Source organism: Nansenia antarctica (assembly GCF_963989245.1).
Source record: "Nansenia antarctica genome assembly, chromosome: 2".
NCBI classification, from domain to species: Eukaryota; Metazoa; Chordata; class Actinopteri; order Argentiniformes; family Microstomatidae; genus Nansenia; species Nansenia antarctica.
This window is the reverse complement of record NC_137675.1, coordinates 41,948,149-41,974,967: the sequence shown is the minus strand read 5'-3', so window position 1 is coordinate 41,974,967 and position 26,819 is coordinate 41,948,149. Positions and strand designations below refer to the sequence as shown.

Sequence of the window (26,819 nt, the reverse complement as noted above, 5' to 3'; positions counted from 1 at the left end):
CTATAATTCATCACAAACGTTTAAGGCACACCCAAGCTATTTGGAACTGTTTGTTTCATACAAAAAGTGAATATATTTATGTTATAAACCTAAAAGAGAGCATTCTCACATTATTATGATCCATCGTGGCATAAAAATGGGTTGTCCCACCTCTTCATCATTCTCACAGTGCTTCTGACAGATGATCTGCGGCTCAAATATATAAATAGTTTGAACTTTCGACGACCCTGAGTGCCACTCCAAAAGCTATTTTGAGCAGAAGAGGCAGGCTCCAAGTGTTCCACCTCACAGATGTGAGACGTCCTTCTCATTCATTTCTTCCTTTTCTTTTACCAACAGAGGACACACATCAAGTAAACAGAGAATTATTGGGACTCAGTAGAGCTTTCCTTAAAAAAAAAGAGACTTATTGATATAGGACATAATGTAAATAGTATGACACAAATTGAGAGGTGACACAAGCAGCACAGTAAGCCCACAATAAATGAGTGGCCCACAATAATGACCCGTATGCAAGTAGTAAGTAGCTATACATTGTAAAATCTGTAATAAATAATAGCCAAATAACTCCTAGCTATGGCAAGCTGCCATAATGACTCCACCCGCGCTCTTAGATGCGCATGCAGACGCGCTGAGAGAAAGTGGAGGAAGGATAGACTGCATGTCTCCCTTCAAATTCTGCGCAACACTCTGTCCACTTACCAAACGGCTGTCAAAACTGCAAAAACAGCTTACATCTCCAACCTAGTCACAAGCAACTGCAATAAACCCCAGGTTCTGTTCAAGGTCTTAAACTCTCTCATTAACCCCTGTGACACCCCCTCTGTTGTACCTTCACCTGTCCTATGTGAAAGTTTTCTTAATTTTTTTATTAGCAAAGTCTCTGCCCTCAGACCCCTCTCCCCCTCGCCCCTCCCACCCCCTCCTCTTCCCCCTCATGCCCTGCCTGCTGTCTTTGATCAGTTTGTGCCGGTCTCCCTCTCCTCTCTCTCTAACGTTATCAAACATCTGCGACCCACTACCTGCCCCTCTGATGCACTCCCCTCACGCCTTCTCAAGGAAGTCCCTGACTCTGTCCTTCCCGTCATATTACTGCTGATAAATGCCTGCCTCAGCACTGGCTGTGTCCCGGCTGCCTTCAAGCACGCTGTGGTCCAGCCCCGGATAAAAAAGCCTAACCTAGACCCCTCCGTCCTTGCCAATTTCAGACCCATTTCCCAGTTACCATTTCTCTCAAAAGTTCTGGAGCGCATAGTCCACCTACAACTACAAGCCTTCCTTGAGCAACATAACATACACAATAAATTCCAGTCTGGCTTTAAACCGCGCCACAGCACTGAAACGGCCCTTCTCCGTGTCTTTAACGACCTTTTTATAGCCGCCGATGCAGGTAACCCCTCTATCCTGCTGCTCCTTGATCTCACAGCTGCATTTGACACTGTAGATCACATGATTCTACTAGCTCGACTTGAGCATTATGTAGGCATCAGGGGCGTCGCCTTGGACTGGTTCCGGTCTTACCTAAATAAGCGGACTTTTTCTGTCCAACTCGGTGACCTCTCCTCCTCAGTAGCCCCCCTCACCTGTGGAGTGCCCCAAGGATCAATCATGGGCCCCGCCCTCTTCCTATTGTACATGCTGCCCCTAGGTCAGATCCTGGCGAAATTCAGCATTTCCTTCCACTGCTTCGCCGATGACGTGCAGGTTTACCTTCCCTTAAAATTAACCCAAGGGAAAACCACATTACAGCCCCTGCTTGACTGCCTGACCGAAATAAAGTGCTGGATGTCAGAAAACTTTTTAACCCTAAATGAAAAAAAAACTGAGGTTATTGTTTTTAATTGTGCCCCCCTCGTCGACGCCCTTGGTCCCCTGAGTTCTAACCTCTCCACCTCAGTTAGGAACCTTGGAGTAATTCTTGATAGTGCTTTTAAATTTGAAAAGCAAGTCAGCTCCGTTGTAAAAAATAGTTTTTATCATCTTAGACTCCTGGCCAAGACAAAGGCCTACCTCTCCCAGAAGAACCTGGAGAGTGTGATACATGCCTTCTCTGTTATGCACACCTTGAAACTGGAAAAGCCAAATGTGGTGGAACCCCAGAGAAACAGAGACAGAGGCCAGGAGAATATACAATGATTTATTAAGGATGATATACGCAAAGAAATAGGCCCTACACTAACTAGTGGAAAAACAAACATAAGGTGTGATGCAGGCGATAGTTATGGGGTGTGTAATTATACTATGTGTGTGTGCGTGTATGAGGTCAGGGGTGTTGTATTATGTGCTGCGATACTACCCTAGTGAGCAAAGTCCGAGATCCTTTTCGGGCCAGGGAGAGTGATCCATGAGAGAGTAGTCCAGAGGGGAGTCCAGGGGTCGAGCCAGGGAGGGAAATCCAGAAGAGAGTAGTCAGAGGGGGTCCATACAGAAAGTTATGTTCAAGCGTTGGATCTCCGTCTGTAGCAGGGTTAAGTAGGCGGCTGTCCAGGTGGTGATTGGGACAGCTGGGCTGAAAGGTAACAGCCCACACCTGCTGCAAACAGAGCCAGAGATCCGGCCCACTCAATCCGGCCGGGAGGGGGCGCCAGAACGAGGCTCACGGGGGCGTGTCAGATTAGGAGGCACAACAGTACCCCCCTCCTCAGGGGAGGCACCGGACGACGGACCCAGGGCCCCGGGGTTGGCTCGGTAGAAATCCTCCAATAAGGACGGGTCGGCGAGATAGGACGCAGGCACCCAAGTCCGGTCCTCGGGCCCGTAGCCAACCCAGTCCACTAGGTATTGAAACCCGCGACCCCGGCGGCGGACCTCCAGTAGTTTGTTTACCGTCCATACCGGGTCCCCATCATCCAGGACACGGGGCGGCGGCGGAGCCGGGCTGGGGGAAGACAAAGGGCTGGCGGCCACAGGTTTAAGCTGGGAGACATGGAACACCGGGTGTATTTTGAGGGAGGGAGGAAGGGTCAAACGTACCGCCGTGGGGTTGACGATACGGTCCACGGGATAGGGACCAACGTACCGGGGGTTGAGTTTCCGGGTGGAGGTTTGGGAGGTCTGGAGGGGCAGGTCCCGGGCCAACAGCCAAACCCTCTGACCTGGCTGGTAGTCAGGGGCCGGCACCCTCCGCCGGTTCGCGCTCCGCCGGGCGCGCTCGGTGGCGCGGAGCAACGCCGCCCTGGCGGTCCTCCACACGTTGCGACACCGGCGGAGATGGGCCCTGGTGGTTGGGACCGCCACCTCCAGCTCCTGTTGGGGAAACAGAGGGGCTTGGTAACCCAGGGAACATTCGAATGGGGACATACCAGTGGCGGCGCTCTCCATAGTGTTGAGGGAGTACTCCACCCACGGCAGGTATTTTGCCCAGGAGGAGGGATTGTGGGCGGAGACACATCGGAGAGCGGCTTCCAGAGCCTGGTTGGCACGCTCGGCCTGCCCATTGGACTGAGGGTGGTACCCGGAGGTGAGACTGGTGGTGGCCCCAATGCCTCTGCAGAAGGCCCGCCAGACCTTGGAGACGAACTGGGGGCCCCGGTCTGAAACCACATCCGAGGGGAACCCGTGGAGGCGTACGACGTGGAGAGTTAGGAGGTCCGCCGTCTCGGCCGCTGTGGGCAGTTTCGGGAGGGGAACGAAGTGGACCGCCTTGGAGAACCGGTCCACGATGGTGAGAATGGTGTCGCACCCCTGGGAGACAGGGAGCCCAGTAACAAAGTCCACGGCGATGTGCGACCACGGTCGGCTGGGCACCGGGAGAGGCTGCAGGAGACCCGCAGGAGGCCGATGGGAGGCCTTACTACGGGCGCACACCGTACAGGCGGCCACAAACTCCCTGGTGTCCCCCCTGAGATTGGGCCACCAGAACCTCCTCCCGATGAATGCCGCCGTCCGCCGCTCGCCGGGGTGGCAAGCGAAGCAGCTGGAGTGGCCCCACTCCAACACCCTGGCTCGGACAGCTGTAGGCACAAACAAACGGTTAGGGGGTCCGGTCCTAGGGTCTGGTTCGGCCCGCTGAGCCTGTCTCACCAAAGCCTCGACGGGCCAGGTTACGAACCCCACCACCCGGGACGGGGACAGGATGGTATCTCCCCCCTCAGCGACACCCAAATCCGCCTTGGGGAACTGGCGGGAGAGAGCATCAGCTTTGACGTTCTTGGAGCCGGGACGGTAGGTAAGGGTGAAGTCGAAACGACAAAAAAAGAGCCCAGCGGGCTTGTCGAGAGTTGAGCCTCTTGGCGGACCCAAGGTAAGTGAGGTTCCTATGGTCAGACCACACCAGGAACGGTAGTTTGGCTCCCTCCAGCCAGTGTCTCCACTCCCTCAGGGCCTCGTGAACCGCCAGCAGCTCCTTGTTGCCCACGTCGTAATTTTGGGCCGCGGGTTCGTAGCGCTGGGAGAAGTAGGCGCAAGGGTGTATCTTCTGGTCCTCCCCCGACCGTTGAGAGAGGACCCCCCCGATCCCCGTGTCCGAAGCATCTACCTCTACGATGAACTGTCTCTCGGGGTCGGGGTGGATCAGCACTGGCGCGGAGGAGAACAGGTGTTTTAGTGTGCCGAAAGCGGTCTCAGCAGCGGCGGTCCAGCAGAAGGGCCGTGAGGTGGAGGTAAGCGCAGTGAGCGGCGCTGCAACCTGGCTGAACCCTTTAATGAACCGCCTCACAAATCCCGCGAACCCCAGGAAGCGTCTAAGTTGGGTCCGGTCCGTGGGCTGAGGCCACTCCACGACGGCCTTGACCTTGGCAGGGTCCGCCCGCATCTGTCCGTCCTCCACCACATTACCCAGGTAGGTGACCGAGCTGGTGTGGAAAACGCACTTCTCCCCCTTCACGAATAAGCGGTTCTCCAGGAGTCTCTGCAGGACTAGCCGGACGTGCTGGTGGTGCTCCTCCACGGACCGAGACAAAATAAGAATGTCGTCAAGGTACACAACAACAAAAATGTTTAACATGTCCCGAAGGACATCGTTGACCAGGGCCTGGAAAATAGCAGGGGCATTAGATAGACCAAAAGGCATGACGCGGTATTCAAAATGGCCGAGGTGGGTGTTAAACCCGGTCTTCCACTCGTCCCCCTCCCTGATGCGGACTAGATGGTAGGCGTTACGTAGGTCCAGCTTGGTGAATACCTTGGCATGGGTGAGGGGTTCGAAGGTGGAGCTAATGAGGGGAAGGGGATAACGGTTCTTTACAGAAATGTCATTCAGAGCCCGAAAATCAATGCAAGGTCTGAGCCCACCGTCCTTCTTGGATACGAAGAAGAATCCAGCCGCGAGGGGAGAGGAGGAGGGCTGGATGATACCAGAGTTGATGGACTCCGTAATGTAGTTACGCATCGCCTCCTTTTCAGGGAGTGAGAGGCTGTAAAGTCTACCTTTAGGAAGGGTGGCACCAGGCAGGAGGTCTATAGGACAGTCATACGGGCGATGGGGTGGAAGGGAGAGTGCCTCGTCCTTGCTGAACACCTGGGCTAGGTCGTGGTAGATGGGAGGAACACCGGTGAGGTCAGGCGGAGTGATCTTAGACTTGGGGTCGCTAGAGGGAGACAGGGCGGAGCGAAGGCAGGAGGCGTAACACGTACCTCTCCAGCCTAGGATCTGGCCCGAAGCCCAGGAGATGTGAGGTTCATGTCTCTCGAGCCAGGGTCTACCCAGCACCAGGGGAGACGTGGGGGTCTGAAGGACAAAGAACCGGATCTCCTCGGTATGATTCCCGGAGATCGTAAGAGATATAAGCCCAGTGGTGTGGGTGATAGTTCCTAGGGCGGCCATCAATGGCCCTAGGCATGATGGGGCGGTCTAGAAGGACTAGGGGGATGCCCGCCTGGTGGACTAAGTTTTCATCGATTAGACAACCATCAGCCCCGGAGTCGATGAGGGCGCTGACAGACAGGGTGTCCTTCCCCCAGGTGAGAGTGGCAGGGAATAGGCGACTGGGGGTGACCTGGGGCTGAGAGAGAGAGGTGTTGCTCACCAGTATGCCCCCTACTGGTGAGCTGGGTCTTTTGGCCGGACAGGACACGCCCGGATGATGTGCCCCTCCTTGCCGCAGTACAGGCACTGCTTGTTGAGAAGCCTCCGTTCTCGCTCCTCTCGCGAGAGCCGAGAGCGGCCGATCTCCATGGGCTCCCCAGCCCCGGAAGTAGCCACGAGAGGAGGCAGCATGGGCAGAGAAGGGGGCGGGGTCGTTCCGGCGCGATAGGTAGTGGGGCGCGTGACAGCTCGCTGGACGCGGTCGGTGCGTCGTACCTGGAGGCGTGCATCCATCCTAAGGGCCAGGGTAATCAGCTCATTAAGGGTGCCGGGATCGTCGCGCACCAACAGGTCCTTGATGGAATCATGTAACCCCTTGTGGAAAAGGTTGAGGAGGGCTCCGTTATTCCAGCCTGTCTCCGTGGCTAGAGTACGGAACTCGACCATGTACTCGGCTACAGAGCGGGAACCCTGGGAGATGGCTAACAAGCGGCCGGTTACATCCTGCCCGTCCTGGGGGTGGTCGAACACGAACCGGAACTCCGCTTTAAACAGGGGGTAATCCGTGGAGTATCTTGAACTGCTCCCGACAGCGGCTATGGCCCATTTGAGCGCTTTGTCAGCGAGTAGAGACATGATAAACGCTACCTTGGCCCCGTCGGAGGAGTACTTGGAAGGCTGGTGCGTAAATACTAATTCGCACTGGGTCAGGAAACCCCGACAACAATCAAAGTCACCATGGAATGGAGCGGGGCTGACTAACCTGGGTTCCCAGTGAGCGACAGGAGGATAGAGCGAAACGGGGTTCACAGGATCGACCGGGGGATTAGTCATCTGCCCAGATATGGAACTCGTGTCAGGGGGTGGTCTGCTGCCAGCGGCGATGAGGTCCAGAGAACGCTGGATGGAGGCGAGAGACCCGGACAGGGCGTCCATCTTCGTCTCGAGACTATTTACAGCCCCGACGGTGGCACGGGTGGTATTCTCCAGTACGGCTATCTGGCCTTGGACCGTGGGGAAGGCCTTCTGGAGCTCGGCCTGCAGACTGGTAAGTTGCGTAGCATGGCTATTTACCTCTCTGCGTAAATCTACGACTAATGGGAGAACCCCAATACCCGGGGAACCACCCTTGTTCTCTGGAGTTCCACCTTGGCTCATAATGGCTTGAACATACTGTTATGCACACCTTGAAACTGGAAAAGCCAAATGTGGTGGAACCCCAGAGAAACAGAGACAGAGGCCAGGAGAATATACAATGATTTATTAAGGATGATATACGCAAAGAAATAGGCCCTACACTAACTAGTGGAAAAACAAACATAAGGTGTGATGCAGGCGATAGTTATGGGGTGTGTAATTATGTGTGTGTGCGTGTATGAGGTCAGGGGTGTTGTATTATGTGCTGCGATACTACCCTAGTGAGCAAAGTCCGAGATCCTTTTCGGGCCAGGGAGAGTGATCCATGAGAGAGTAGTCCAGAGGGGAGTCCAGGGGTCGAGCCAGGGAGGGAAATCCAGAAGAGAGTAGTCAGAGGGGGTCCATACAGAAAGTTATGTTCAAGCGTTGGATCTCCGTCTGTAGCAGGGTTAAGTAGGCGGCTGTCCAGGTGGTGATTGGGACAGCTGGGCTGAAAGGTAACAGCCCACACCTGCTGCAAACAGAGCCAGAGATCCGGCCCACTCAATCCGGCCGGGAGGGGGCGCCAGAACGAGGCTCACGGGGGCGTGTCAGATTAGGAGGCACAACATACTCGCCTGGACTACTGTAACGCACTCTACGTGGGGATCGACCAGTCCCTGCTCCGCCGCCTACAACTCGTCCAAAACACGGCTGCGCGCCTCCTTACGAGGACTAAAAAGTGGGAACACATTAGTCCAATTCTGTGCTCGCTCCACTGGCTGCCTGTGCGTTACCGCATTGATTTTAAATTATCCCTGACCGTTTTTAAAGCACTAAATGGACTGGCCCCCCTTTACCTCTCTGAGCTCTTGCACCGCCACACCCCCTCCAGATCCCTCAGATCAGCAGACCAGCTGCTGCTGGTGGTGCCCAGAACCAGGCTGAAAACCAGGGGGAACAGAGCCTTTTCGGCTGCTGCACCTAAACTCTGGAACAGCCTCCCCCTCCACGTACGGGCCGCTCAGATCCTGGAGATTTTTAAATCTCTCCTTAAAACACACCTGTTTTCCCTAGCCTTCCCCCCCACCTAGCTATTGGTCCCTGGCTTTTATTATTTTGTGGTTTTTGTTGTAGGTCCCTGGCTCTTATTGTCTTATTGTTTTATTGTTTTGGTCCTTTTTGTCTTTTGATTTTGCCATGTTTTGTGTTGTGTGCATTGTGCTTGCCTGTTTCCTGCATTTTATCTATTTTACTGTGAAGCACTTTGGCTCAGCATTGCTGTACGTAAAGTGCTATACAAATAAAGTTGACTTGACTTGACTTGACAAGCTGTGGAAATATGGAGGCAGCCATGACCGTAGTAATGACTGCGCTAAGCCAGCAGGGTTATTGTTATTAGAGGTGTGGTCCTATGAAGATGACGCTCTGTCAGTACTGCTATATGTACACTGACCTCCTTAAGTATTGGAAAGACAAAGCATTCTGTCTTATTTTAGCTCTATACTCCAACAGTTTGAGTTTTAATCAAACAAAATGGTGTTAAATAGTCTCAGCTTTAATTCAATGTTTTCTTTTTTCAGATTGGTTTCACCATATAGAAATGACAACCCTTTGTATACGTTGTCTATGTAGTGGAAAATTGGCTTGACAGGTTCTTCTGGTGAGGCAGGTGTGTTCCGCACATCTCTTGTGGACAGATAAGATGAATATTATCATTATATTATTATATATTATGTACCAGAGTTGATTTCAAAAGGAAAGTTTGGAGAAAAAAGCATCTGCTCCTCAAGATTTACAGCATACCACCTCATCTGAGAAACATGGTGGTGCTATGGTTTGGGCATGTATAATAGGTTTGGACGTTTTTTGTTGTTGTTGTCAAAACCGTCATAAATTGCTAGATTGTAGCGGCTACTGTGAGACGCTAATAATTGACCAGTATGTTTCTTTGGTGGGAATTAGGTGAGAGCCCTTTAAGGCTGAGGACCTTGCAGTTGCGACGTATGGAGTGTTGCCAGATTGAGCCAGAAGGCTAATTTTCATTAATAGTCAAGGATATTGTACTTTCTAAATGGTGAACCCAATCAGAAAAAAAACATTGAATTAAAGCTGAGAATCTCTACTTTGACCACAACATAGTTAACACTAGGGGCGCGCCGTTTTTTTACCTACTAAAGCGCGACGAGGTGTGGAATCACACGACCACTCTTCACAATGGGGGAGTGTGTACTGACCTACAAAAACCGCTGGATGGCGATGTCACCCAAGAAGAGAAAAAAATGCAGTTCCAGAGAAGTGGGGACAGACAGAGCATATATAATAACGTATGCATGTATGTAATGTAAGTGGAGAGGAGATTGATCTAGGAGATTGATCGAGACTGCGGGAGTTTTCATTACTAACGAATGAAAGTTGATTATCATTATTTAAAAATAACTGTAATATATATTGCAATGTTGTCCCTTTCACACATAGTTCCAAGTAATTTCCTTGGAATCCCAAGCTGTGTTGACCAGGTATCTGTAATGTTCACATTTATATATAACAGTAATAAATATAGCAATAAATGACAGCGCTGTAAATAGTGTTATTCTTGCACAATTGCACCCACAACGTGCTATTGCCGTCCGGAGTTGATCAGCTCCAGATTGAACCAAGGCTCTTCGCTACAGAAACATTTTCACACAATGACAAACATGTGATGCGTTTTATATTATATTCTTTGAACAACAGAACGGGACAGGCGCCAGAAACTGCCATAATATACCATACATATATCTGCCATATATCGTAGTACCTCCGTTTTATATTGAGAAATATTATGATAAATACATATAGGGCGGAGCTATGATATGTGGTCTGTGGCTAGATATTTTCATGTAGCACTGTGACTGTGCCTATCTGTGGATTATTATTTATAAATAGTGGTCTATATTTATATAGTGGTCTAAATTTGTTTTATGCAACAAGGAGGAGAAAATGGTTACAGAAACACACTGTTGAAACGTGGTGGAGCGGGGGAAACCCGATGTCTTTGTTCATTGATCGGAAACGATCGAGAGCCATCAACACTCCCCCCATCAAGCGCATGTCTTATTGAGTCAACACGAGTTGACTCGCTGGAACGAGACAGACTGATACACACCACACCTCTGCCATATCATACATCGGTCCCACATGTATTTATTTACCATCATATTTTTCAATATAAAACGGTATATGATATGGCAGATATATATGGTAGCCTACATTGCAGTCGTCCCGCAGTTCTAGTAGATCGCCGACATCATGTTATTTGATGTACACATTTCACGGCAAGATAATTCCGATTTGTGGCAAACACCTAACAATTGTTCGTTCACTAAACATTATAACATGAACACAGTTATAGCACCAGTTCCTAGCACCTAGTTTCCTAGCACCAGGGGAGCCCCCCCTCCCAAATTTCGTTGTTTGGTACCTGTACTATATCAATGACAAATAAAGACCATTCATTCATTCATTCAAACAATGACAGTTACAGTCTCGCTCAAACTGTAGCGAGATTAGGAGACTACTAATTGAGAAAAAGAAAAGAAAATACATGAAAGAAAGGAGAGAAAGAGTACAGAATGATAAATCATTCAGAATGTTATTGGTTTTAATATTTCACAATCTGCCAGAATAAGCACGCTCCCTCGCACGCCCAGCACATCATTTTTGATGCCGCTAATGTGTGTAATGAAAAGTGTGACAATGTTGAAAGACATGATGTCATAATCAAAATATAAAACCTGGTTGGATAAAATAAGATTCTGTTGTGATTGTGTTGACATTGTTGTGATGTCAAAAGAGATCTGTGGATTATTATTTATAAATAGTGGTCTATATTTATATAGTGGTCTAAATTTGTTTTATGCAACAAGGAGGAGAAAATGGTTACAGAAACACACCGTTGAAACGTGGTGGAGCGGGGGAAACCCGATGTCTTTGTTCATTGATCGGAAACGATCGAGAGCCATCAACACTCCCCCCATCAAGCGCATGTCTTATTGAGTCAACACGAGTTGACTCGCTGGAACGAGACAGACTGATACACACCACACCTTTGCCATATCATACATCGGTCCCACATGTATTTATTTACCATCATATTTTTCAATATAAAACGGTATGATATGGCAGATATATATGGTAGCCTACATTGCAGTCGTCCCGCAGTTCTAGTAGATCGCCGACATCATGTTATTTGATGTACACATTTCACGGCAAGATAATTCCGATTTGTGGCAAACACCTAACAATTGTTCGTTCACTAAACATTATAACATGAACACAGTTATAGCACCAGTTCCTAGCACCTAGTTTCCTAGCACCAGGGGAGCCCCCCCTCCCAAATTTCGTTGTTTGGTACCTGTACTATATCAATGACAAATAAAGACCATTCATTCATTCATTCAAACAATGACAGTTACAGTCTCGCTCAAACTGTAGCGAGATTAGGAGACTACTAATTGAGAAAAAGAAAAGAAAATACATGAAAGAAAGGAGAGAAAGAGTACAGAATGATAAATCATTCAGAATGTTATTGGTTTTAATATTTCACAATCTGCCAGAATAAGCACGCTCCCTCGCACGCCCAGCACATCATTTTTGATGCCGCTAATGTGTGTAATGAAAAGTGTGACAATGTTGAAAGACATGATGTCATAATCAAAATATAAAACCTGGTTGGATAAAATAAGATTCTGTTGTGATTGTGTTGACATTGTTGTGATGTCAAAAGAGATCTTGGTTATGTAATGTGTAAAGTGGAGAGGAGATTGATCGGAACTGCGGGAGTTTTCATTACTAACGAATTATGGTTGATTATTATTATACAAAAATAATAGTAATAAATATTGCAATATTGTGTTATCATAGTTATGAGCTTCACAGTGATAACGTCTGTTTATTTGTCGTGAACTTCACGCCGGCCGTGCCCGTAACATCAGCAGACAATCGACTGCTGTAAGCGTTGAAACCTGCTTGGCAGCTTTGAAACCCGCTTGGCAGCTTTGAAACCCGCTTGGCTCGCTCATGAATTGGCAGCTATTGTTTGCTAATGGGAAACGATCAATAAGATTACCCTCCCCCGTGTATCAACCATCAAGTGATTGTAACTCACTTTAGAAACTAGTTCTTAGCCTACACGTTTCTTTGTCAAATACATGCTCTGCATGTTTCTCTAAAATGCATAAAGTTCCTATAAGCAGAGAAGTGGGGAAATTATTATTATTTAATCCAATCAGGTTGTATATATAATCTATATATATAATCTATATATTGGTTTCAATATACCTCCATAGCAGTCTACAGTCTAATTTAGCTATATCTATAATTACATTATGAGAACATCAGTATTTTTACGCCTTTGGTTGTATTGTCTGAACGAACATTGATTGGGAGACATACTGTACAGTTTATCATTTTCATAACTGTCTGCACATATACATATCTTATTTTGATTGTTATTGTAGCCTATATATAAACACAAATATCAGTCTTATGCACTGTGTCTCATTCAGCACTGAAGCCTGAATTTGAGCACAGTGTGTGCCCCCTTGCTACCTCTGCTGATATAAAAGAGAATTGCAGGCTTGGAGAAAAAGATGGCAGCCACAAATACACAGACACACACAGAAATACTGCTAAAACGCTTTATACTAACTCGATTTTGAAAATGTAAAAATGCTGGGTGGTAGAACGCACATATCTAGGAAAAGTCATGAAAGGAGGGTCCTGAAATGTGATCGAGTGCAAAGGTAGAATTTTTTTTGTACTCACTGGTGCTGTTTAACACCTCACGGCTGTTCTAGTGTTAAAAAACCAAACTTTTGTATTAGAGCTAACTTGATTACCAGCGGACTGAGGAATGAGGAAAAGTATCGTGGCGTAGGAAAGTCGTGGCTTAGCGGTAACGCTCCCGACATTAGTGCATGCATATACTGTCCTCACCTCTACATTAGTGCATGCATATACTGTCCTCACCTCTACATTAGTGCATGCATATGTGACGTCATATCATCGCTTTGCTATGGAGTTGCAAACGGGAAAGGCTTCAAATCAGCGTTCAAAGTTTTTCAGAGCAAAAAAATCTGATTTCGTTTTTTTGTCATCAGACACAATTTAAGGTTTTGAACTACCCACTCGTTATTTTTTCGAGCAGTTTTACGATAGTTAAATACGTGTACTTAATCAACAAAATAAGCTTATTTTTAGCCTGATTTCTCCCGGGAAATCCTCCCTTGTGGGAGTGGATAAACTGGTTCCAGGTTTTTTCTCATTGGTCGATCGATTTGGCTACGAGAAGCACTCGTGCTTGTTTGTTCACTCCACTAAGACTCGTAAGGTAAGATCTTCTATTTAATGTACATAGCGACTTTGTTAGTTAAGTTAGTTGTTAGTTACTAGTTGAAACCAGTGTGTTCGTGTATTTAGACATTTCTTTATTATTACCCACTAGCAACTAACTGAAACCACATTGTTCAGTCTGCAAGCTGAACCTTTGGTTATTAGCATGCTAGCAGCATTGTAGCTCGGTAGTCTGTCTACGTTGTAAGTACGGTTAGTATGTCTACGTTGTAAACGTTGTGTGTAAGACTCATGTTCAGTGTGTAATACTGGAATACTGTAACATGTCAAGTGTAATAGATTACAGAAATGTTAAAAGTTTAAAAATTAAATGATTAGTGCATTAATTAATTAAAATTAATTAAAAACATGTGTTGCTTTCTTTGTTATGAACGAGCTAGCCGCTAGTTGGCTAACGCCAAACACACTACTCTGAGCACTAGGTAATTATCATTATCATGTATTAGGCTAGCTATTTTATGAACATGGTATGGTAGTATTTTATGAATATGGAGTGCCAGTAACTGTAGGCAATATTTTAATGTACTATCTTCCTTCTGTTGCAGATTTGATGCCCTCCACCCCACCAGACACAGCAGCTCAACAACTCACTGGCAATATTTTGTTGAATAACAAGAACAGTTGGGCATAGATACAGCATTTTGAACTGTGTCATGATTTATTATCTATTGATAGTCAATTCACAGACCTTGCATGCTTACCTGTGTATAGTCTGTTGTATGTTCTCAGTTGTTGCCCTCAGTTCCAACTATACTTGAAACTTGAAACTGAACTATAAGGCTGGACATTGACTACTGAGCACTACACTATTTCCAGCACAAGACATCAGCAAATTACTCTTAATGCCTCCATAATAATAAGCTGGCTAATTAGCTACAGTAATAACATTGCTAGGTGATAATGTTAGCAATAGCTAGCTAAGTACTGTAAACTTCTCTTTGAAAAGTCTATCTGACCCAGTGACTAACACTGATTGTACTTTGCACAGCTTGTCGCACTATTGTTCTGCTGTAGTGCGACTACCATCACTTATACCTATCACTTTATGAATGAATGAATGAATGAATGAATGAATGAATGAATGAATGGACTTTATTGTCATTGCTACAGTACAGGTACCAAACAACGAAATTTAGGAGGGGTAGCTCCCCTGGTGTTAGGAAAGGAAAAAAAAAAAAACACTTTAAAAAAAAAATCACAAGAAGGGAAGGAGCTGGTTTACATAAATAAAGGCTATGTACACTATCCACTGTACTATACTGTACAGATAGACGACTAGGGTTGTCATATTGCACAATAGTATTATTTCACATTTATTTAAAGTGTCACAGTTTGCAGGCTTGAAATGTACATGTTTGTGCCTCAGCACTACACCTGATTTTTTCAGTCCAGCAGCTGCCATCAATCCGTCCAGACTGTCCAGGGCCCAGAACTTAGGTCTTTGCTGTGTTCAGGGCCTGGACGGCCCTGTGGTAGAAGCTGTTCTTCAGTCTGTTTGTCCTTGCGGCCAGGGTCCTGAACCGCCTTTTCGAGGGCAGCCTGGTAAAGTGTTCGTACCCAGGGTGGGTCGGGTCCCTGGAGATCTTGGAGGCCTTCCTGAGACAGCGTGTGTTGTACAGCTCTTCCAGAGAGGAGAGGGGGGCGCCGGTGATCTTCTGTGCTGTTCTCACGACTCTCTGTAGCGCATTTCTCTCCGCTGTTGTGCAGCTGGAGAACCAGTTGCAGATGCCGTAGGTGAGGATGCTCTCCACTGGGTGAGTCACGTGACCTGCAGAAGAGATGGCTGCGTAGCGCGCTTGCTCCTGCCCTATTTCCCTTATTTCTTTTGAAACTACTCATAGTAAACTTTTATTTAATAATTCTGATACAGTAAATGTTATTTAACAACTCATAGCTCAAAATGCCGCACACAAGAAAGTCCAAGCCATCCTCTCCTGACCCAGAATCTTCTCAAGACGAAGTGGAGACAAACGAGCTAGCGAACATGCCGAGTAAGGCTATGGCGGACCAACGTCTTTTCATTGAAAACCAATTCTCTGGTATGAACGGCAAACTTGATGCAATCAAGACCGACCTAGCTAACTGTACAAAAGACGTGCAGAAACTCCGTGGTGAATGCACTGAACTTCGCAAAAAGATGGAGAAAGCTGAGGAAACTACATTTGATAACAAGGCTAACCTCGAAACTAAGCTAGCTGATTTAGAGGACCGTAGCCGACGTGACAACATACGCATTATGGGAATACCTGAGGGAAACGAGGGTTCCAACGCGGTCCAATACATCTCCTCCAATCTTCCCAAATGGTTCCCCAACTTGAGCGGAGAGACGTTAGAAGTCATGAGGGCACATCGTCTCCCTCTTCCCCGTAATGCCAATGCCAATGGCTCACGGACCCTCATTTGCAAGATGTTACGATTCACAGACCGCGACAGAATCCTCAAAGCTGCCCGGCTGACACCGCTCAACCTCGGCGAGAGGAGCATCCGCTTCTCCGCTGACTACAGCCAACACACCATCGCTCGGCGCCGACTCTTCTCTACTGCCATGGACATCGCGAAGAGGCGAGGGTTCCAATCTTTCCTCCTTTATCCGGCCAGGCTTAAAGTGATCCACGGTTCCCATCAGCGTGTCTTCGACTCGCATGCCGAAGCAGAGGACTTCCTCAACGCACAGAAGCCATTGGAGGCTGGGGACTGAACGCAATTTGGTGATCGTTCTCGCACACGCAGGAGTACAGGTTGGATGGTTGGTGTTAAACCACTGAGCGGATCGAAAATACAGCAATTATTAAGCCTATCATAGAAAATTATGCATCAGAATAATATCGTTTTTTCTTTTTATGGGATAGTTACCCAATACTGCCTATGTAGGCAACTGTTTTGGTTAAGGGAACGGGCTAGGTGACTGTGTTTATAGCCCCCGTTCTCAGCGTCAGGTGTCTAATGTTTTTTGGGGATATGGGGAATATGTTTGTTTATTTTTATTATTATTTTTCTTGTCACACGTTATTTGGTGGCATTTCTGGGTATTTTGGCGATATGGGTGGGGGGTGTTATAGTTCTTCTTGTTCTCACTATATTGATGTTCATTACAATGTACTGTCTTTGTTTACCAGACCCACAGGTCTACTCCTGTTGTTCATTTCTAGGGAGTGGGTAATTCCTACTGTTGCCCCTCTTTCTACACAGCCCAACTCTCATCTAGTATGACAACTCTTCAAATAGCCAGCTGGAATGTGAATGGTTTAAATGGCCCGATCAAACGTGCGGCATGTCTAGATTACCTCTATAGGAAGAAGGTTGATATAGCATTTGTACAGGAGTCACATCTTAAAGCAGCTGATGTACGTCGTTTTGCTAACAGACACTACTGTATAGCAGCGTCGGCTTCATATAATTCCAAATCCCGTGGTTCTCTTATTGTAACAAAACGCTCCCTATCTATAAATGTCCTGGAGAAGTCTGGCAGTGCTGATGGGCGGGTCTCACTGATCAAAACCATTATTGCTGGGCGAAAGCTGGCGTTCTTGTCTGTTTATGCCCCCAACCCTTTTGACAAAGAGTTTTTCCAACAACTGTCAGTGATAATGTCAGAGTTACAGGACTATGCTTTGATCATGGGTGGGGACATGAATGCGACCCTGGACCCTGCCTTAGATCGCTCACATCCTCAGGACCAACATTCTCACTCCCAAAATTCAGCATCGGCCTTTCTGTCACGTTTTATATCAGACTTTAACTTCCTGGACACATTCAGAGTTATTAACCCCTCGGTTAAACAATACAGCTTCTTTTCCAACAGACATAAAACATACTCGCGTATAGATTACATTTTCATTTCTCCATCCATTTCTGAATTACATGATGCATTAATGTTTCCTTGTCCACTTTCTGATCACTGTGTCATTATGGTCAAATTGACTTTAGCTAATACACCAACTAAAGCATCACGCTGGCGCTTCAATACAACCCTTCTGAAAAATATTGATTATTGTACTTATTTTAGGAGCGAGCTTGATAAATTTGTATCTGAGAATGTTGGTAGTGTTGATGACCCTCGTATCTTTTGGTATGCGTTGAAAGGGTGTATCAGGAACGTTTCAATATCTTTTTCATCCCACCTTAACAAGACTCGGTTGGGCAGAATTGATGAGATGGAATCCGATCTTGCAACACTGGAAAAACAGCAGCAGATATCTTTCTCTGAAACTAGGGACCGGAATATCCGTATTACCAAATTAGGACTTAACTCTCTTCTTAGACGACGAGCTGAATTCTTAATCCATAAGACTAGACGAAATTATTATTTTAACGGCCCCAGACCTAGCCACCTCCTAGCCCTTAGACTGAAACACGACGAAAAGTTCTCAACCATATCAACTATCAAGCCTAGTGATTCTCATGATACCATCTCCGACCCCAAAGCAATTAACTCTGAATTCCGTAACTTCTATTGTAAGCTATATTCTTCCGAGGTCATTCTAGACAGGGACAATTGTAAAACTTTTTTGCAGAGCCTAGATCTTCCCTCCCTGAATAAGGACGAATCTGACCAGCTGCAGACTCCAATATCCCTGGAGGAACTGATAAACGCTATTCAAAAGATGAAGAAGGGTAAATCGCCGGGTTGGGATGGCATCCCTCCTGAATTCTACCTTACCTTCTGGGATGTGTTAGGCCAATTCATGTTAGACATGATTACTACTTCTGTTGAGAAAGGGTGTTTCAATAGGGACACCAACTCTGCCATTCTATCTCTCCTTCTAAAACCTAACAAGGACCCCACCCTCTGTAGCAGCTACAGAGCATTATCAATATTGAATGCCGATGTAAAGATTTATGCCAAGGTGCTGGCCTCTAGACTTGACGTGCATATGACCAAACTCGTTCATCATGACCAAACAGGCTTCATAAAAACTCGCCAAGCTGCGGACAATATTCGTAGATTGCTCCATGTACTCCACTTCTCTCAGGATATTAAGTCTCCATGTGCAGTCCTATCATTAGACGCTGAAAAAGCTTTTGACAGGCTGGAATGGTACTATCTGTGGCTGGTACTAGACAAATTTGGCTTAGGTTCAGACTTCACTAAATTGATCAAAGTTTTGTATTCAAACCCCTCAGCTATGGTCTCTACAGGAAATATAATTTCACCTTCTTTTAAAATTTCAAGGGGCTCTAGGCAGGGATGTCCGCTCTCGCCAATCCTATTCTGTCTCTCACTCGAGCCATTAGCTCAAAAGATTCGGCAACACCCTCTTATCTCCTCTATCAAGTTTTGTAATACATCACACCACATTTCATTATTCGCCGACGATATTCTGTTATATATGGATAAGGCTCCAGCATCCATTCCCAGAGTGTTGGACACTTTTGAAGAGTTTGGCACTCTGTCAGGCTACAAGATCAATTGGTCCAAGTCTTCATTAATGCCTCTCAGTACTTCTCTTGATCCATCTACCCTACCATCTCACATTCCAGTCGTTAAGTCTTTTAAATACCTAGATTATCTCAATAGATAGTATATTTTAGTAGATATCTTTCCCTCTCTGTATTCAGTTGTAACCAAAAACTTCCAAGGCATCTTAAGCAGAGTGGAGGCAGACATGAATAGATGGTCACTTCATCCACACTCCCTACAAGCACGTGTCTCCATTGTCAAAATGGATGTTCTTCCCAGGGTAAATTTTTATTCCAATATGTTGCCAATCTCACCTCCCAAGGGTTACTGGGACAAGATCCATAGTCTTATATCAACATTTATTTGGAAAGGCAAGCGCCCTCGCTTAAAACTATCCACTCTACAGTGCAGCAGACAGGATGGAGGTCTAGCTGTCCCCAATTTTAAAATGTATTTTTGGGCGTATGTGCTGCGCCCTTTATCAACCTGGTTAGATTGTAATGCATCGGTTTCATGGCGAGCGATAGAGGAAAATTTGGCTTCCCCTCACCGCTTACAGGACTTAGTGTACTCAAGTCTATCTACTAAACAATCCAAATCTAAGCTGGGCCCTATAATGTCCTCTCTTTTATCAGTATGGCTGGCTGTCGAGAAGGCAACTCACTCTCAGTTAAAGTGGCACACCCATACTCCTATCTTCCACAATTTCGCTCTTCTAACCGGAAAAGTTCCCTTTTCATATCCCCAATGGAGTGATAAAGGTATACATGTTCTTTCTGACATTTCTAATGATGAGGGTCTTAGAATGTTTAATGATCTGCGTATGACCTACAATTTACCAGGGTTCTCATTTTTTCTTTACCTGCAACTTAGATCTTCCATGCGTGCATATGGTGTTCCCTGGGGACAATCTCTATATACCCATGAGCTTCACACGATGTTAGATGTGGGAGTACAGACAAGGGGTTTAGTCTCTAAATTATACACTAATTTACTAGAAGCTTCCTGTAAACCTCTTGCTGTTCACCAGGTATGGGAGAGAGACCTTGATTTTTCTGATGGGGATATTGATTGGATGACTGTTTGGGACAATCTGGATATCACATCTAAAAATCCTAATCATAAGCTTATTCACTTTAACTTCTTACACAGGTTATACCTCACTCCGAGAAGACGCCACCTCATGAAAATCATACCCTCCTCAATTTGTGATCTGTGTTCACTCGGTCATGTGGGCTCCTTTTTACACATGTACTGGGAATGTCCTGGGGTGGCGGCATTTTGGAAACTAATATCTTCCACTTTATCTAATCTATTGGGGATCCATATACCTTGTTGTCCGAGATTATTGATCTTGAATGATACTTCATCATTAGATCTGTCAGCTTCCATGTTTCGTGTTTTATTTGCTGGTCTTACCGCAGCCAAAAAGATGTTAGCATTACGATCGGCATTTAACAGTCAAGTATTCCAGGTCTGGGGAGCAGTGGCTACTTACAGTTTTCGTGTTTAAGCACCAGCTATCCTTCGTCGATATTATGATCCCACCCCCTCTTGACTTGCCGCTGAGCTGCGTGCGGTCTGCCCGGTGAAGGGTCCGTCCCTCCAAGCTAATAGCTGAGTCCACGATAGTGTCATTTAGCCAGGTTTCAGTAAGAATAATCACACAGCTATCTCCCACGATGTTATTTTTGGCAACCTGTAGTCTCAGTTCATCCATCTTGTTCGTCAGGGACCTGACGTTGGAAAGGAAAATACTCGGCAAAGCAGGTTTGTCAGGGCTCCTCCTTAGCCTAGCTAACAGGCCTCCCCAGCAGCCCCGTCGTTGCTTACGGTCCTTACGCCGGCGTTTGCGCCTCAGGGAAGGGACTGAGTACCAGGATTCTCCCGGTACACGGGCGATCTCGTGATATATCCTGTTTTGCTTCAGGAACTCCGCTGTAACTGTCTTCTCGTTTTGCGTGCCAACTTCTAATAAGTCGTGCCTGCTGTAGGTACTATTTACACAACCGTTCCCTATAAGTACTAAAATAAAAATATACATACAGATGCGCTTAAAATCACTAAAAAACACCCGTTTTGAAGCCCCCCCAGCCGCAGCGTCTGAGCGCGCAGCCATCTTGGGTCTCGTACTTTATTACTTATTATTGTGACTATGTACCTTGTTGAAGAACCAAAGCGAAATATTTTTTATTCTTGTGTACTGTAAAATAAATTCTGATTCTGATTGAAGACTTTTTTGCATCATTAAAAGACAATAACAGTTACAACAACCATAAATAATAATAAGCTGGGTAATTAGCTTAGGTAATACCTTGCTAGGTAATAATGTTATAGCTGTATAACTATAGCTGTCTGACCCAGTGACTAACACTGACAGGTATTGACAGCTGATAGCTGTCAATCTAGAGGGGGAGTGGTTGGGGGTGGGGTTGACCAGCTATTGTTACCGCCCATTACCTGCCTGTGTGAAGGTGTGAAAAAGTACGAAATCTTTGAAGGGCCTTTTCTCAGGATTTAGTTTTCAGGGTTAACAAGTTTCAAATACTCATGTCGTCAATGTTTTCCCGATGTCTATGTATGACGCATCATTTGAAAGCTTACAATCTGTAGTTTAAGCATATGTAAAAAACAGAAAAATTACTTTGCCTACTTGATGATCATTCCACCACATCGCGTCACATAATCTGTCCTCCTCCTCTACATTAGTGCATGCATATACTGTCCTCACCTCTACATTAGTGCATTCATATACTGTCCTCCTCTACAATAGTGCATGCATATACTGTCCTCACCTCTACATTAGTGCATGCATATACTGTCCTCACCTCTACATTAGTGCATGCATATACTGTCCTCACCTCTACATTAGTGCATGCATATACTGTCCTCACCCTCTACATTAGTGCATGCATATACTGTCCTCACCCTCTACATTAGTGCATGCATATACTGTCCTCACCCTCTACATTAGTGCATGCATATATTGTCCTCACCCTCTACATTAGTGCATGCATATACTGTCCTCACCTCTACATTAGTGCATGCATATACTGTCCTCACCCTCTACATTTCCTACCATCTCAATACTCCTGATACAATACAGAACGAATGGGACTGCTCCTTATAATAAAACATAATTTAAAAAGAAGCAAGTAAACAGCAAGTAAACACAGTGGTAACTGGTAACGGAAAAATGAAGTGAGGAAGGGGAAGAAAGAGGGTGGGATGAGAATCAGAATTCAGAAAGTGTTGTGAAAACAATACCTTGTTCATCTCCTTCTCCAGGTCGCAGTCGGTGATGTTTGTCCCCACCTGGGAGCCGTAGTGCTGGTACCACTCTCTGTATTCAGGCAGGGTCACTGAGCTGGGCTCGGACATGTTGAACCACTGCCACCAGTGATGGTTGGATCCAGTGGAGGCCATGTCCGTCAGGAGGCCAAGGTTTCTGGAGAAGTGTGGAAGACATTCATTCATGTGGGATCACTGTTTGCTACCACACATTCTCACACGTTCTCTCTCTTTCTCTCTCTCTAACTCTCTCTCTCTCTCTCTCTCTAACTCTCTCTCTCTCTCTCAGTCCTTACTGTGTCACACAGTTCATGGCGATGGTCTTGGCCCGGAAGCCCAGCACGACGAACACGACCAGAGATGCAAGCACAGAGGTCATGAAGTTGATGCCGGAGACCATGATGGCGTCCCGGTGGCAGTTGTTGTGGATGGGGTTGTAGGAAGAGTAGGCGATCACAGAGCCGTAGCCCAGACCCAGGGCAAAGAAAACCTGTGTGGCAGCCTGCCGCCATACTTGCACATTTCCCCAAATCTCCAACTGAGAGAGAGAGAGAGAGAGAGAGAGAGAGAGAGAGAGAGAGAGAGAGAGAGAGAGAGAGAGAGAGAGAGAGAGACAGAGAGAGAGGAGAGAGAGAGAGAGAGGAGAGAGAGAGAGAGAGAGAGAGAGAGAGAGAGGAGAGAGAGACAGAGAGAGACAGAGAGAGAGAGAGAGAGAAAGAGAGAGAGAGAGACAGAGAGAGAGAAAGATAGAGGGGGGGTCAATTCAAATTCGCTTTTAAATAAATTTGAGTTGAATTTCAAGTTAAAATATCCTTGTTATGTAAATAAATGCTACTTTTCCAATTGGCTGTGCTGGTGTAACATGATCCATCTGTCTGAGGCAGGATTCTATTACTATGTCACATGACCAGCGAACATACTCTTAAAGCTAGCATACAAGTCATTACCTAAACAAAAACAAGGCATTGGTTGGATGACGTTGACACTACTTCAGGCCATCACTGCACAATGCTAACCATAGCTATATGCTAACACTGGCAGTGTGCCACAGTATAGGCCATAATCTGCTCCAAATGTGGGAGATGCGCGGGGATGACGGTTGGCACTTTGTACGCGGGCAAACTTTTTGCTGAGTGGGTGGGTACTTTTTGTGGACAAAAATGGAAATGGAAAATGTGAACGTTCTATTGTGGACGGTTTTAATCCTAACAACTGTGTTTGTCTATCGAGTCTCAATCCCACTGAAATCCGACATCCTTACTCCTGTCTCGCATTCAAATTCCTAACATCCTGTCATCAGTATGTCGCATTGTTTCAACTGATTCACACTTATTCATGTCAGATTGCGCTAAAACATTTCCCCCTGGTTCTCTGCGCTGTGAGAATGTGTGGTGACAGTAGAAGAGTAGATAGGAGTTGGTCCCATTGCCTGGTCCTCGTTAAGATGACCTGATATTTAAACAATTTCACTTATCATCTCTGAGATTCATGAGCTGCTATAATAAACTCCATTTTGACAATCTATCTGACAAGCAAGCTGATAAGGCAAAACTATTCTCTTATCAAACATCCTGCACAGCTCCACGTTTCTGCGATGTCGGTGTGCTCGTATTAAACACTGTCCTACTGTACTCCAAAATAACTAGATTGAATAAGCAGCTGCATCAAAATGTGTTGTGTATGCTTGTTTCAGGGTTCCTACAAGTTTCAACAAGTCAAATTTACGACCTTTTTAGACCTTTTTTAGACCTCTTTGAATATAATTTCATCACCGTATGATAGCTTTTTGTCATCGTGCCGTAGCTTCGTTCGGCAATAATTTCTCCCGGGGGCAACGAATTGGCTTTTTTTGGGTTCCAGCTTGATTAATTTCCACGTAAATAGATGTGGTCGGACTGATTTCCTTGCAGGACAAGCGACCATCTAAGCGCCCCTCCCGCGCTGGTCTTAATAAGCCTCAAATCCAGCAATCCGATTTATAAGGCCTAAAAAGGTCTCAAGTTTCAGCTATTAGGTCTAAAGAATTAGATTAGCGATTCCGGCCGGGGACATATCCTGCATGTCATCCCTCCTCTCTCTCTCACCCATCCTTCCTGTCTAAATCTTCACTGTATCTCTCAATAAAAATTAAAAATATGAGTGTGACTGCCCCACTAAGAAAAAATAACTTTAAAAATGTTTTAGAAAATGCGGGGAACCCTGTTGTTTCTATGCTCAAAGGCGGTCCAGGGAAGGCTGGTTCAGAAGGTTGAAAGCATCATTCAGCCGCTTCCTGATTTTGCTCTCAAGTTCATCAACTCATTGAGAACAGAAACTGTGATGTAGTGAGACGTGAGACAATGTGTGGTTCCTCTTCCCCAGAACTGTACCGTTGGTCATTAGAAAGGTCGGGTATGGGGCGCTTAGGTGGCGTAGTGGGTTAAGAGCTGACCATGTAACCGCAGGGTCCCCGGTTCCATTCCGGCCGGGGACATATCCTGCATGTCATCCCTCCTCTCTCTCTCACCCATCCTTCCTGTCTAAATCTTCACTGTAACTGTCAATAAAAAGGAAAAATATGGTCGGGTAGCCTATTGGATCTGGGCAATTCATAGCTTTCATGTGACGTCACAGCATAGTGGAAACGCCCACCTGACGGGCAAAAGGCACTGCCCGTGAAGTTGCAGAGCACCAGGAAACACAGTAGCATTGGTTAGAAAACAATCATGCCAGATAGTTGCTGTGCAATCGGGTGTACAAACCGGCGAGGAGATAGGCCTGGGTTGTGTCTTTATAGGATACCGAGTAAAAAAGAAAATAAAGAGAGGAGAAATGTGTGGATTAATGCCATCAAACGAAGTGTACCAGGAGCGAGACAGAAAGAATGGATGCCATCAAAGCACACACGTCTGTGCAGCGAACATTTCATCAAAGGTAAGTTAGCTAAAGTAATGTTAATATAATTAGCTACAATTGCAAAGCATTTAGCCATTATCTGTACATAGCTAACGTTAATCATTTCTGCATGGTTTGTTTAGGTGGCTTGCCAAAAGGTTGCTAACGTTAGCACTAGCTACTAATGCCGTAACGTTATTATCGCCTTGAATCATAGGTTTCAAATCTGACGACCCTTTGTCTCCTGACTGGGTTCCATCAGTGTTCTCGCACACATCACCCAACAAGAAGAGGAAAAGGGAGAAAGCAATGGACAGGTACGAGCAGCACAACAAAATTATGAAAAAGCGTGAGGAGAAGCAGCAAGATGCAGCTGCCCCAGCACTGCCAGATCAAAGCCTACCTGACATGGAGCCAGAGCTACCTGCTCCTGAGGCTGAGCAGTGTAACAACAACAGGTGAGAGGATAATGTTGCAAGACTAGAGAGGGAATGCAACTACCTTAGGGAAGAGAACCGTCGGCTGAAGGACATGATCAAATTAAGTACATTTGATGAAGCCACCTTAGAAAATGATGATGAAAAAGTGATAACAATGACTGGAATGCCCACCTATGCCAAATTACACGTTGTTTATATGTATGTTTGTCTTCTCCCTGTTACCAACTGGTACAATCCTCTCTCCTTTCCAACAACTTGTCTTAACCCTTATGAGACTCAAAATGAACCTGCCCCTTGCATTGCTTAGCTGCATCTTTAGAGTCTCCGTTCCAACTGCTAGCAGAACATTTAGAAACACCATTGATGCATTGAATGCCAAGCTTGTTCCAGCACTTGTGTTTTGGCCAAATAGAGATGAACTAATGCTGTCAATGCCTATGGTATTTAGACAGGTCTTTCGTAGATGTGCTTGTATAATTGACTACTTCGAGATATTTATTGAAAAGCCTGGAGACCCAAGAGCAAGAGCACAGACATATTCAAATTACAAACACAACCATACCATAAAATATCTTATTGGTATCACACCACAAGGAACTGTTTCTTTTATATCTAACGGATGGGGTGGTAGAACATCCGACAAACACCTGACTGAAAGATGTGGGTTTTTGGATAAACTTAACCCAGGGGATGTTATATTGGCAGATCGAGGATTTGATGTAGCAGATTCAGTTGGTCTTTTCAATGCACAACTTAAGATCCCAGCATTTACAAGGGGCAAAAAGCAACTGAGTCCAGTAGAGTTGGAGTCCACACGAGGGCTTGCATCTGTCAGAATCCACGTGGAGAGGGTCATTGGTGAGGCCCGAAATAGATACACCATCCTTCAGAGTAGAATTGGAATTCAAATGTGTGAAGCTGAACATCCTCATGCTCCTCTAGACAAGATAGTGCAAGTGTGCTGCGCTCTGATAAATGTTGCTCCCTCTATTGTTCCTTTGGGTTAGTACCTACATGGATAAAGCTGTATATGGTACGCACATCGACGGGTGCTGGGTGAATAGAATAAACTAGGAAATAGGATGTCCCGCACACCGTAGAAGATTTCTTTGTATGCCTCATCACAAATGTGTACATTTCATTTGGAAAAACTGCATATTCTTATGTACATTTAATGAAATAAAAAAACTGAACATGTACTGAAAGTTTGTTTTATTTTAATTGTTATTGTTTTATTAAAAATTAACATCTGAACATTTTTGTCCTTTGTGCTGTGTATACCATAGAATGAATGAAGACATGTCAAGGTTTGTTCAGTTTTTTCTGCTCCCTCTTC

The 26,819-nt window shown here is 45.8% G+C and overlaps 1 protein-coding gene across 1 annotated transcript in view; it reads right to left on the bottom strand.

Annotated features, from left to right (window-relative positions):
* The window catches only part of LOC308151665 (sodium-dependent neutral amino acid transporter B(0)AT2-like), a gene marked incomplete at both ends in the record, with an annotated part of 63,981 nt that overhangs the window by 10,596 nt on the left and 26,566 nt on the right, over positions 1-26,819 (bottom strand). The window contains 2 exons of the mRNA XM_080524573.1: positions 22,146-22,326; positions 22,466-22,707. Coding sequence (XP_080380699.1) covers positions 22,146-22,326; positions 22,466-22,707 — 423 coding nt within the window. The remainder of the gene's footprint in view (positions 1-22,145; positions 22,327-22,465; positions 22,708-26,819) is intronic.